The sequence below is a fragment of the Perissodus microlepis genome, chromosome 7, assembly GCF_051167445.1.
Source record: "Perissodus microlepis isolate ML-2025 ecotype Zambia chromosome 7, ASM5116744v1, whole genome shotgun sequence".
Taxonomy (NCBI): domain Eukaryota; kingdom Metazoa; phylum Chordata; class Actinopteri; order Cichliformes; family Cichlidae; genus Perissodus; species Perissodus microlepis.
The window spans coordinates 15,595,293-15,608,868 of NC_140467.1; the positions used below are offsets into that span (position 1 = coordinate 15,595,293).

At 41.3% G+C, this 13,576-nt stretch overlaps 1 protein-coding gene across 8 annotated transcripts in view; it reads left to right on the forward strand.

The window, feature by feature from the left end:
- The window catches only part of LOC146382830 (pleckstrin homology domain-containing family A member 5-like), an 83,949-nt gene extending 70,416 nt beyond the window's left edge, over positions 1-13,533 (forward strand). For 6 of the 8 annotated variants that reach the window (XM_084933765.1, XM_084933767.1, XM_084933770.1 and 3 more), the window contains 14 exons: positions 1,419-1,481; positions 1,569-1,649; positions 2,255-2,404; positions 2,531-2,632; positions 4,610-4,768; positions 5,874-6,029; positions 6,843-6,963; positions 7,613-7,728; positions 9,999-10,214; positions 10,330-10,491; positions 11,081-11,214; positions 11,596-11,738; positions 12,037-12,139; positions 12,377-13,533. In XM_084933765.1, the coding sequence (XP_084789891.1) occupies positions 1,419-1,481; positions 1,569-1,649; positions 2,255-2,404; positions 2,531-2,632; positions 4,610-4,768; positions 5,874-6,029; positions 6,843-6,963; positions 7,613-7,728; positions 9,999-10,214; positions 10,330-10,491; positions 11,081-11,214; positions 11,596-11,738; positions 12,037-12,131 (1,698 nt within the window). In that variant the 3' untranslated portion in view covers positions 12,132-12,139; positions 12,377-13,533. The remainder of the gene's footprint in view (positions 1-1,418; positions 1,482-1,568; positions 1,650-2,254; positions 2,405-2,530; positions 2,633-4,609; positions 4,769-5,873; positions 6,030-6,842; positions 6,964-7,612; positions 7,729-9,998; positions 10,215-10,329; positions 10,492-11,080; positions 11,215-11,595; positions 11,739-12,036; positions 12,140-12,376) is intronic. The other 2 variants (XM_084933766.1, XM_084933769.1) reach the window with 2 other exon arrangements.
- The last annotated feature ends 43 nt before the right edge of the window (positions 13,534-13,576 follow it).

Below are 13,576 nucleotides of genomic sequence, written 5' to 3' on the forward strand. Positions count from 1 at the left end.
CATTGCCACTTTTGAGACGCCCCTCGAGGTGTAAAAGTGTTGCTGAGACTCACCCCGTCACCCATTCACTAGCATACCGCCACCTCAACAGCTGCATTCCCACCTGTTCAGCTGACAAAAATCTGTCTTCCTCCTCCTCCTCCTCCCTACGTCTCTTGTATATTAGTCCACGCCACACAAAACCCACAGTGAAGCTCTTCAAGCTGTGGGAGAGTCTGCATGTTCTGTGTGGAATGCCATGTGGTTCTTAAGCCCCACCTGCTTTTAGCTTTACTATGTTCAGCTGCGAAAAAAAAGGTGTTTGTGAGAGAGTGCAGGCGTGGATGTTGATTCAGAAAGTATTTGGACAGTAAGTCACTTTTTTTGTTGCTGTTTTGCTATTTTTGGGCACATTTGATTTGAAATTCAATCATGTCTTTGAGGTTAAAGTGCTAGGTGGTGAATCTAAACCTTTTCAGTTATATCAACCAAGGATTATTTTTTTTATAAGGGCCTGACAGGTATTTTATCTGATATGTGATATATTTGTTTGCTGAAAACCAGACTGAAAGCTTAAAACCAGCAATAAGGAAATGGCTCCAGTCGAGTTCTGGCAGAGTGTCTCAAGTGAATATACAGAGGATGTGCTGTGTCTGTAGGTTGTACACTTTCCAGGAAGTGAATGAAATCTTACACTTGGCACTTTGAGCCTATAGTCATTGAGTCATTTCATATCAAATGTGACTAAAAACACAAAATAACACAGAAATATGTCACTGTCCTGATGTCTGTGGTGTGTACTTATAATATTATAGGTTTAGCAGAGTGGGTGAATGACTATGTGATCTGTTGATTTTTCTGGAAACATGGGATCCAATGCAGCTGCAATGATTTTCTTTGTTTGAGAAGTAGCTGAATGATATCAAGTGGAAACATGGATGACTTTTGGAGTTTTCTGACTAAACACTGACGTTGTAAAATTAATGTAGAAACCATAACCGTACACTTGGGCACTGAACAAAAGTAACAGGGCGCTTTGGCATGCACACGTACACACACAGTCTCTCATTAGTTAACCCCAGATTATGCTGTAGAATACATGATTGGTGGACAAAGCTTATGCGCTAACTTCAGAGTGAAGTAAGCCAGATTGTTTTGTATGTTTTTCCATAAAACCATTGTGCCGATGGAGACAATGACTGTACATGATGAAACACGAGGCGCAAGAATCAACAGCAGAGACTCTGTTTAGACTGGCCGAGGTCCCACTGCTGGTCTGGTAATGCAGATCGTCTGATTTAGTGAAATATGAGTTCCTTCTGAAGGATAAATCCTGCGGCTCAGTGAGAGAGCTTGGTCTTGACACTGCATTAGATCTCCAGATTCTAATGTGTATGCACAGATTTAGTGCCTCTGTCTAATGCTGTCTCTCTCAACAGATGAGTCCAGAGAACTACAGGGAACAAGCCTATACATGCATGCCAGAAGAAGTGGACACTGATGTAAGTTCAGTGCTGCAGACTTGCATGACATAATGTTCCTTTTAGCTGTACACAGCAGGTCATGACTCGTTATTGGTTTCTCTTCAGACTAAACTTAGCATGCTGTGTGAGCAGGACAAAATGGTCAGGATACAGGAGGAAAAACTGCAGCAGCTGTACAGAGAGAAGGTGACTAATACTGCATTTGTCGTCATGTTCATGCAAAACATTGTCTAAACATGCTTACAAAGATTTGGTATCATGTGCAAAAAAACGTTAATTTGAAGGAATGCACAGTTTGCAGTTGCTAAGAGTAAAGTTTCTAAGCATGAAACAGAGCAAGTTAGGAGACAAAGTCTGTAACTATAACTAACTATAGCCTGTAAGTATAACTACCATCATCAGCTGGAAAGACTTGTCTGGTTTGCATTGCTTTGTCATATTCAGCAAATCTCACTGACTGTTTTATGTTACTAGTTGATGTGCAGCGATTGTAGGTATATAGAAAAAATATAAAATCATTTCTAGTCAATTTTGAGTCACAGCTGTGCCCTTTGAACTTTGGATAAGACAAATAAGTAGTTTGAAATGTTTTCTTTAGGCTCTGAGAGGGGCTGATGGGCATTTGTGATTATTTTGACATTTTAAAGATGGGATAACCTCTTGTTTAGTGACAAAACAGTGATGTACAGGAAATATTTAAAAATAATCTACTATTCTGAAATAGTCTTACTGAAGTTTTAATGATGACTGTTGTGCTCTATGTGTATTTGACATGATGCATGTTGCTTCAGCACACTCTGGAGACAGCACTTCTGTCAGCTAGCCAGGAGATAGAGTTGGGCTCCGACAACCCGGCTGCCATGCAGAGCGTCGTGCAGCAGAGAGACTTGCTGCAGAGCGGCCTCCTCAGCACTTGCAGAGAGGTGTCCAGAGTTACTGCCGTAAGTAATACAGTGCATTCACACTCCAGACAATGAAGGCCTCTTGGGGTTTTGTTTTTCAGGAGTATTAATAATATGGTAGTTTGTCTTTTTTTGTTGCATAATTGTTGTTTCTATCTTCCCCAGGAGGTGGAGCGGTTATGGAGGGAATATGACAGGATGGAAGGAGATGTGACTATGGCTAAGAACAACCTGCTGGAGCAGCTAGAAGCACTGGGAAGCCCTCAGGTAGGAACATTTTTGACAATGAGTCTGCTCAACTTCTTCTCTCTAAAGGCCATTAAACTCTGAGCATGTTGGGGAAAAAACAGCACAAAATTTGGCATAGTTCGGAAATGATCTTGTAATGTGTAACATTTATATATACACACACTGACCAATCGGTCCTCAAGAATCACACTGTGGGGAAAAAAATGAAGCAAAAATCAGGCGATGATGAGCTGGTTCTGGTGTTTTTAAACAAGAAAAAGAAGAAACTGAAATTATGGATTCAGCCAATTCTTAAGAGAAGGCAGCAGCAGGGAGAGTTTCGTGGTTTGATCCAGGAGTTGAAGCTGCATCGCGGCTGCTTTCGTACATATTTCAGGATGTCAGCGGGGCAGTTTGAACTCTTGTTGGCAGAGTCGGCACCACATCTGAAGAGGCAGAGAAACTATTTCAGAGAGCCAATAGCAATGACTAGCTGTGTGTCTGAAGTTAAATGGTATCATTTTACAATTTCAGAAGCATTGTATCTTCAGTACCGGTGTGCGTTTTGAGCTACTTTGTTGCCAAATGCAGTGGTCAGATTGGTCAGATCGGTTTATTTGCAGGTAAAAACTCTGAAAAATCTATTTAAAAAAAACAAAGGCAACAACTTCATCCTGTGAGATTATACAGTCAGTGTGAACGGCTGCGTTAAGCATCGATGAGTCTGGAAAATATTTTTAACACAAATTTTTCGCGTCCATGTGAAAAGACCTTAACTCTAACTCGACATTGAGTGTGTAGAAATATGCTGATAATTTTGTAAACAATCCAGCACTGACACATTTGATGTTTAGTTTGCCATGGCTAAGCATTTCAGTAAGTACTATATAACTCACTGTACAACTCGCTTCCCACGCTGAACCCGTTAGGTTAGACCGAGTCACTCACGCAGGAAGAGTTCGGCTGTTGCTATGTGATTGAATGATGGGTGCAGATGGATGAACTGCTGGGGACTTGATTCTTAATTTAATTACCGATTTGGCAAAAGAAGACGTCCCACAGTGCTCTAGGCTAGCAGTAGCAGCTGTGCCTTTCATCTTGACCCAAAGGTGTGTTTACAGAAGTGCTCTTGTTCTGGTTGAGTCACTGTAGTTTTGGTTCTCTGGTTTAGCGTCATGATTTTTTTTTTGCCTGATAGGGTTTTTTTAAGGAAGCGCGCTCTCAGTAGCTATCATGATATCATCATTCTTGTGAATTCCTTTTGGCTAAAGTAATGGTGTAGTGAAAATCTGATACTGCGGCTGACCTGCTTGGCATACTTGCAGATTCATACACTGCAGAGCTGCAGCGAAATCTGTAAACCTACTCAACCTTTTTGCAGACACGTTTTCTGGACTTTGGGAGAAAAATATGGAGCGAAGTAAATGGCGATCAAAGCAACACAGGGGGGTGATTGATGACCGTTGCAAGGATGGAGCAGGTCTTAATTAAGTTTGTCTTTTATCTTCTCTTTCATCAAGGAAGAGGTGCAGAGACAAAAAGAAATTGTTCTACTAGTTATTTCTGGCTTGTACTGAGTAATGATAATTTAGAATAGAGAAGTCAGAGGGCCAGCAGGGAGTCTGGACATCCTCTTCTTAAGTCCATCTCACAAAGACCAACCTGCCAACAGCGAGGGGGAGATAATTACTTGTCTTTTTTTCTTCCCCTTTTCCAATCCTAATCTCTCCTCTGATTATCGTGTTGTGAGGCTAGTATCTCTCGCAGACAGTTGGAGCCTGATCAGATCTGTGTCTCCACTGACTGCACACCTTAGCAGATACAGACATTACCCTTTTACTGTTCTTTTACGATGCCATCATGCTAATTTTTTTCACTGCAGCTTTCTGTCTGCCTTCTGTGTGTTAGTTTTATTTGCTATAGACTTCCACCTTAGATCTCAGTCTGCAGGTGTTTTTTTTGTTGTTGTTGTTGTTGTCGTTTGTTGACGTGCGTCTGTTTTCTGTGCACACCCAGACAGAACCACCCAGCCAGCAGCATGTCCGCATCCAGAAGGAGCTGTGGAGGATTCAAGATGTGATGGAGGCCCTGAATAAACACAAAGCCCAGAGAAATGCTCTTGATGGGATGGGTTTCTATGGGCCCAAAGCCAACTTCAGTAAGCACAAAAATGAGGTGAGGCACCACTTGTAGAAAAAGAAAACAGAACACCTGGTCTGACAGGATGCTGAAACAATAAGGCATTTTAAATCATCATTTACTGTTCCTAGCTTTTCAAATGTGAGAAAGAGTTTTTCTTTTTTTTCTGCCTAAGGCTTCAGTCAAACAGGCCTAGAAACTGATTAGCAACCATCTGGCAATTACCGGTTGTGAGGCAAAAAAAGTGTATTACCTGACCGGTCATGAGTGATTGGAGGCAATTGGTGTGAAATTAATTGCTAAAGTCCCAGTCAAACAGACCTGGAGACTAGCCAGTGACCTTACTGGCAGTCACCAGTGTGAAGTTGGTGTCAAAGAGGTATATAGTTTGGTTGTTAGTAGGTTGCCTCTAGTTTGTAAGGAAGATGCCGACTTGGCTGCAAAAACAAACTACATGCCAAGCAGTACTGAAACAAACCAGAAACGAAGACCATTTCCCTTTAAAGTAAAAGTTCCGCCATTTGAAATGCATGCATGTTGTGCAGCACTTTTTCAAGTTTCACCTCTGTTGAAAATATCTAGCGTTTGCAAACCAGTTGGCATCTTTCCTGCAAAATGCCACTACAATCTGTATGCTACTAAAGCAGTCGCAAGGTTTTTTGTGTAGTGTTCTCCTTGTAATCGTTTTCACGTGACCACAGTCAGCACTCAGCGGTTGTTTAGGAGTTGCTGACTAGTCTCTAGGCCTGTGTAAGGCTTTGGACAGGTGGTTGTCATTACAAGCAAATTAAAGATGTGAGCTTAACGGTAATTTTTTTACCTTTTATTGGAATTAATTAATGGGGAAAATTGATCATAAAAAAATAAACCCACATCACCAGCAGTTTTGAAGATGATAATCGACGTAAGCTGAGGGCTCTAAATGCCCACTCCACTCATGGATGGTGTGAGTAGTGGTGTCTGGAGGAATGTGTCACTCAAGCCATAACAGCATCTGGAGCGCTCTCTCTGGCTAATCAACTGTTTAGCCCATCCTGTGGCCCAGAGCTACTCTATACCAGATGGCTGTAGCCCTGAGCCTGCATGGTGGCGCCATGTGTCACCTTGCTTCCTGTGCTGTCATACCCAATATAATCCCCAGGAGGAGGACTCTGTACCCCCACGGCCACCCCTACCCCAGTCCTACGAGCCCAACCCCCCCACCGTGCCCCCTATGCCGTCTCATCCCGGCGTGCGCCCTTCATCACTCCACAAGCCAGAGGACAGGAAGGCCAATCACAGGACTAGCACGCACAGCGTAAGCCTGTTGACCTCTTGGTTGACCCTGCCCTCAGCTGTATCATCCCATGTCCATGATGATGAGTTCACTTTGATTTCCATAAATATCTCGTGTCTGTTGCATTTTTTTTTTCCATTTGTTCCCGTCGTTGTACAGCATAATTTACTTTTCAGTTATTTGGTTGAAGTCCAGCTTGTGTTTTTAGTTTTGTTTTGTTTTTTTAAATTTTGTTTTTGACTAAATTACCACATCCCCCTTTTCTCTCATCCTTTATGTTGAAATGTAATATTTTTTTGGGTCTGTTTGTTTCACCATATCAAAGTTTGAATGTGTCTGCCTACCTTTTGTCTGAGTATTTCAACAAATTTCACACATTTAAATTTAAGGTGGCTCAGTCTGCAGGGTTTTTCCTGTTTTCCGAACAGGGATTTTGGAGATGAATTGGTGCAGTCGCCTCATGTGCAGTACAGGCAAACCATTTTTATTGCTTAAATCTATTTGTTTTCATGTTATTTCTGAGGCGTCGATAAACTATAAGTTCGTTATGTATGAGTAAATGAAACTACAATTAACAAATACGATTAAAAGAAAATATTTCTATTACAGTGCTTGTTATTTTCCTCTGTAGGGGGCACCAAAACGTCTCAAAGCAGAAAAAACCCTGGTCAATGAAGAATTTTATTTTATTTTTTCATCTTAAGTCATTCTGTAAGAGATAATGACACTCTGAGTTATGCAGAGTTTGTTTACAAACTGACTACATTTCAGAGTTTTTCTCATTTGTGTTGACCTCTTTTTTTTTTTTTTTACCCCCCAATTTCTCGTCTCCAGGGTCCTGACTACAGACTATACAAAAGTGAGCCAGAACTCACCACAGTGGCCGAAGTGGATGAGAATAATGGAGAAGACAGATCTGAATATCCATCTGATAGAGAACATGTTGGAAACAAAGGTACTTTGGAGAGATACTGGTGCAGTTTCGCAGTGAAGCCTAGTGTATAAAAATACAATAGAGTGGTAATTTTAGTCTGTATAAAACTGGAGCTTTTTATCATGGGACTAACAAAGTCTACACATTGTGATCGCTGCCTTTTAGAGTATTTGAGGGCTCTCTAGTGGAAACATTTACACGCTCAGAAGGTGAACAGCATATGGAGTGCACTATGCTGTAAATATGGAGTGATTTCTGACACAACCCTTGTCTCTAACACAATTTGAGTTGGCATTTGGATTATTTGGATCTAGGTCAGTGTATCACAAAGTAACTCTCATGGCAACCATAATTTTGCTGGTTACCATGGATACAGTGAGATTTGCACCTGCATACATCTTTTTAAACTTGGCCAAAACATGTGAGCTATAATATTTGTTTTACTGTATTTAAACTTTCTGCCACCAAACATGTGCTGTGAATAGATGAGCTGAATTTACCACAAAAGGGAAATTGATCTACATTTATTGAAGAGCTTGCAGGTCTTTTTTTTGTTGGATGGAAAGTATTAATTAAAATACCACCTGTAATTGACCCTGTCTAATTTTTTACTATAATGTGATTTCAGTTTGACCTTTTATTGATCTCTTGTCTCCTTTTCTGTGGGTAGGTATGTCCTATCCAGTTGGTATCGTCCCACCAAGGACCAAATCTCCAGTGCCTGATTCCTCCTCCATAGCTTCATATGTTACATTAAGAAAGAGCAGGAAGCCTGACCCTAGAACGGTGAGACCTTGGGCTTTAATAATAACTATAAATGTTCTTAGCATTTGTAGATTTGGATCTACCGGAAAATAGAAAAACAAATGAAATACAGTCACGATCAGGACTATAGTCAAAAAAAGACTGGTATGTATATCTGCAGTCATTTAGATTTGGTAGTATGGCTTTCTGACCTTCCTGCGTTCCTATATACATACTTGGAGGAAGGCCCCAGCAAAGGGGAAACGAGCAGGAATTAAGTCAGATACAGCAGCGGTCCCCAGCCCCCAAACGACTCACGGATTGGTACCGGGCCACGATAGATGAGGCTTGTGTGTGAAATTTATGGTTTTCAGGGTTTTTATCGTTTTTTATCATTATTTTTTTATGGTTTTTATCGTTAACTCAGTTTCCCTGGGTCTTTTCCCGTGTGTTATGAATAAATCTTTTTTTTTTTGTATTTATCCGCAACACCTTAAAGGTCGGTCTATGAAAATCTTGTCGGACATAAACCGGTCCGTGGCGCAAAAAAGGTTGGACCGCTGAGATACAACAAGAAAGTTGGAGTTGAGCTAGAAGTGGGTTGTAAGGCAGCTTGCAGGTGTGCAGCAACTATGGCCAGGCTAAAGTAGCTTAATTGCTTGCGCTATCTGCAGATTGCCAGTTGTGTAGAGGAGTATCAGCTGAGCCCTTAGTTAATGCCAAACACAGTTGATGTACTGTGTTTGGCTTGCCTTGATCATTTTTTGGCTTTGTGGTCTGCCTGAATTAACGCTTTCTCAATTAATAATGATTATGGGCAGCTGTGAACTAACCACAGTTAATTTTGAATTGTGATTACTCCTCTCCTAATTGGTTGTTTTGCTTGTAAGCTGCTGGTTGAAAACTCACATGTGCAGTAAAGGCCAGCTGTCACATGGTGAGGGTGTGACTCATGCTGCCATAAAGTAGATGCCAAACTGTATTTAAACAGTTTCCAGCCACGAATCCTATCAACTTAAACATACTAACCATATCATTAGTGCACCACACTGCAGGGTGTGTCCTGCTTTTGCTGCGCCTGTGTGACTTTGTTTGACCGTTAATGGACATGTAGTACAAATGAAAATAGATAAACGCACAATCTTCCTCTAGGCTTATGTGCTTTAGCACTTGGTGCTAAGAGAGCATGCCTAAGGCGTAAGAGTTCAACTTAGATCCTGGGAGAAATGACAAATGAGTTTCAGTGGACTCATCTCTGTGCTTGTCCTGTTAGACCTCAGTGCGGCATTCAGTACTGTTGACCATAATATTTTATTACAGAGATGTATAGTGCATGCCATAATTATTAAAGGTACTGCGCTGGAGTGGTTTGAATCATATCTATCTAATGAACAGCAATAACATACATTTTCCTTCATCTGTCATTAAAGTTTCATGACGCACACAAATTGGTTAAGCTGCAGGAACGTCTTAAAGAAATAAAGACCTGGATGAGCTCTAATTTCCTGCTTTGAATTTGGATAAAACTGAGGTTGTTGTACACACTGCAGGGTGTGTCCTGCTTTAGTGTGTCAGTGTGAGTATGAACATGGATCGATGTGTAATGAAAATAGGTGATTGCACAAACTCCTTCTAGGCTTATGTACGTCAGCCTATGGTATTAAGAGTATGCACAGGGCCTATAGAGTTCAACTTAGGTCCCAGGATATCTTGAACAGTGGGGACAGTGGGGACTATGTCCTTGACCTCTGGACTGAGTTCACATCTGCCTACCCTCCAGTGTGGCACAGACCTGAGAATGAACAACTTCTCCTCAGTTCACTTCACATCAGCCTCTCCTGCTCAGGCATTAACAAGCCCCCAGCCGCTCTGTGCACCCATGTGTTCCAGCGGGAGCGTGCAAGCGCACAACAGCCAGGTTGTTTGGCCTTTTGCCAAGTGTAGCTCAAAGAGAGCAAATATTTAACAATTTCTCAGTCATTATATTAAGTCCAAAGTGTCTGTCCTGTTTGTTACTTTTGTTTAAAAAAGTAAAATGTTTTCCAGTACATACATTAAGGGTAGACATTATTCTTCTTTGTAAAGTTTAGACTTTTTTTTAACCGTGCCTACTTCATCATGCTGCAAATGCTGCATCATGTGAAACAACCCAAGTAGGCAATGACACCATGTAACTTCAGACCTCTACCATGCACACCATTGGGGATCACAGTAAAAAAGTTACCATGGCGGCAACCTCGTAGTGCTGAATGTCTTCACAGTAATGCTATATCATTATTAAATTATATTCTGTTGTCGTCTCTGGCCAACAGGAGCGTCCACGCAGTGCAGTGGAGCAGCAGCTGTGTGCTGTGGAGAGCAGCCGACCCAGGATGAGTGTGGAGGAGCAGCTGGAGAGGATCCGTCGCCACCAGCAGGGTACCCTCAGGGAGAAGAAAAAAAGCCTCAGCATCAGGAGTAGCAGCCAGGAGAACACACCCTCTCGCAGCCACTCATTTACTAAAGAAAACCATTACCGCAACACGCAGGTACTGGCTGAGTGACTCAGACCCTATTTGACATTAGGGTAGCTCTGAAGTCAGAAGATGTTCATATGATATAATGTCTCTGCTTATTTTATGTTTCATTATTTATTTCTTTTAGTTTCAAGTGAGGCGCAGAGATGAAGTGATAAGCAGTGACATTCAGGAGCTGGAGGCCTCTCTCAGGCAGCAGGAGGTGGTGGGGGAGCAGGAGACGCCCGCTGAGGAGATAGCTCGTCTCAAAGAATCCTCCCAGGCTGATCACTTTAATGTCGACCGAGAGGTACGGCACAGCAGTTAGCCGTCGTTCCCATCAGCCTGCTGTTTTTTTTTACAAGCCATTACTCAGAGGGCTAATACTGTTGTGGACAAATTATTATGAAGGTGCCGTTTACCAACAGAACAACATGTATTATCAATTCAATTGTTAATACTGCAAGAGAAAAAAAGTTTCAACTGGAATGGAAAAGTTAACAACTCTTATATAACTGTATAAGCGTTGTTCAGGCTAACTGAACATTACACAAAGGCCTCTGTGCCAAAATCTTTTCATGGGCTGCTCATAAGCTACCAACATGATTTGCATGACTTGCTGCCTTGAGAAGAGTTCACGGCCTTGCTTTAGATTACATCGGTGAACTTCTTACAGTTGATCTCTGCGTAGTACAGAATGCCTCAGAGTAATTGACAGTGACACTCCATTTACTTCTAAACACCCAAAATGTGAAATAGTCTTCCTGCACAATAGATGCCGATCAGGGTAATAATGTTGTTTGCACAGAAGTGGAATTTTTTCTGTGTCAGTTTAGAAAACCATTCATTTGTACCAAATGTGCTAAATAAGTGTTTCTTGTCTGGTGGCTGTTCCTCAGCTTTCTGTGCCTGACAAAGTGCTCATTCCTGAGCGTTACATTGAATCGGACCCTGAGGAGGCTCTGAGTCCTGAGCAGGAGGCTGATAAGCAGAGAAAAGTCGACCGCATCAAAGCCCTCATCGCCAAAAACAGGTAAGCACACTGTCATGATCCATCTAAATCAGTAATCGGTTATTAGCATGGAGAGGTCTGCTCAAGCCTTGAATATTAGATAAGGATACTACGGTAAAAAGGCCAGCTTTGCAGGTGAGCAGATGTCGTGCATGAAATTCTTTCTAAAAGTAAGAGGTAAGTTTAGGGTCATAGCATAGATGTCTCATGCGCTTGGCATGCAGATCCATGTCTCAAATGTGCAGAAAAGGTCTATTTGCTCATCTCTGAGCCACTGTGGCATTTTATTCTAAATGTCAGTGCCCTCATATTGATTTTTAAAAACTGGCCTGTTTGTTGGTAATTAGAAGTTGTCCATCGCATGCTGTAGAGAAAACTTTGCTGTTTTGTGTTTGCTCCTAGCATGCAGAATGTGCTGCCTAGTCTGGCTCTAAGCCCTGAGGAGGAGACTGAAGAGGAGGTTACTGTACAGGAAAAGGAGAAGATGATTAATATCTCCTATGAGCTGGCAGCCGAGGCCTCCAAACGCAGCAAGCTGGTAGCAGGTACGTCTCTAGAGAGACGAGAGGGTGGAGGTGGGGTGGTTGGATCAAAGAAAACGCATGCAATAAAACAAAAGCTGGTGGGAGCCTGTTCTTAGAAACAAACTGTAGCTGCTTTCATTGTGTATGTGTTAGGTAATTTACTTGTGGTTGTTTACTCAGTAGCTTTTTCAGTAATTTCACTCACTTTAGTGATTATTTCTGTTTTATTTAGCCATTCACTCATTATCAACTGATCTAATTTGTTGTTTTGTCATTTCATGCGTGCGCCTGTGCTCACCATGTTGTCGTTTCGTTGCAGTGAAAAGCCTGTCGTCCTCTTCCCCACCCCATCCGCAGTCTCCCACCACCGCACCCCCCCAGCTCACTGACGGTTCTCACTTCATGTGTGTGTAGTAGCACCAGTAAGGGCCTTCATCCACCCTTTTTTCACTCATACTCATAATGAAGTGTTTTGATTGTTAAATTTGATTTCTGGGGTTTTAAAAAAGCATTTCAGGATAATTAGTTGGGTTCATTTCACGTAACAATGCGGGGAGTTTGTTCTCTATGTGTTGCGGTAGCACTAATACACTGTTGTATAGCAGAACTATGAGGGAATTTCACTATAATTTCACTTCTGTCCTTTTGTTCTGCTTCAGCCCAGGCTCTGGCCTCAGTGAAAACCTACACATGAAGGAAACAGCTGGGGAGGCCTGAAGCGGCTCCTGAGGACTTTCCTAAAGAGTTCAGCACAAGGCCTTTGGCTACAGAGTGAAACTGCCTACTTCATACTCATGGGTCTCAACCTCTGACTTCTGTATTGCTCACTGTGACGTCTTAAGCTCCTCCCTCTTCGGGGGGCAACACTCTCCTCAACCTGGCAAGACAGCACATGGATTCATACCGTTTTACTGCTGCAGTTTCAGTTTTTACAAGGCTTTTATAATCATTTTTATTATTTATATGGTTTTATTAGGTTTTTGTGTTCCAATCTGGGCCAAAGTCTATCTGTATATACAGGAGGCTAATAGACTGAACTCTGTTCTGAGCCTGATAGCCTGTGGCAGAGTATGTTGGTCTGTTATACATTTTCATTCATGTTTCATCACCTGTTCGAAAAAGTTTCAGAAGCAAGTTTCACATTTTCTCTGCATTTAATTAAGCCTTTAATAATTCACTTAATTTTTCCCCCCCCACAAATTCGACATCAACTAACCAGGCATATTTATCCATTTATTGTAAAGAACGTGTCTATGCTAAAGATGAGTAGATAAAAGATATAGATCCCTCCATTATTATATAAGGAGGAACCATTTTATTGCTGCAGACTAAGAGTATTTGTAATTTCTCATACTTCTGAGTTCTAATTATTTAAAGATGGGATTTGAAGTCCCTGGCACTTTGTTGCCAATGCATATGTGAATGTTCTGACTTGAGTCAATCTATACTGTCCTTTTTTTTTTTTTTTTTAATTGCTGAGAGATATATTTAAACTGAGAGATGGAAAAAGAGATCTTGATTATATTTTATGACAAAAAAATCGAGAACATTTATGACATGTTGGTTTGGAGCCCTGGAACTAAAAGAAAACAGGATAAGGATGTGTAAAAAGCAATAGAAATAACCCCTTTCTGAATCTGAGATAATTTTTTGTGTGTACAAAGTGTAATTATCAGAGATTTACTGTGTATATAATGTACATGGTATATCTGGATGGGAGGATATGTTCAACATACAGTTACATACTAGATTTAATTTGCAAATGTTCATATCCCATCTGTTTTATATCATGTTAAATAAATGTTTCTGTTCCTAATGAGTGGTTGTGTTATGCTCTTTATCTCCCCTGTAGCTACATG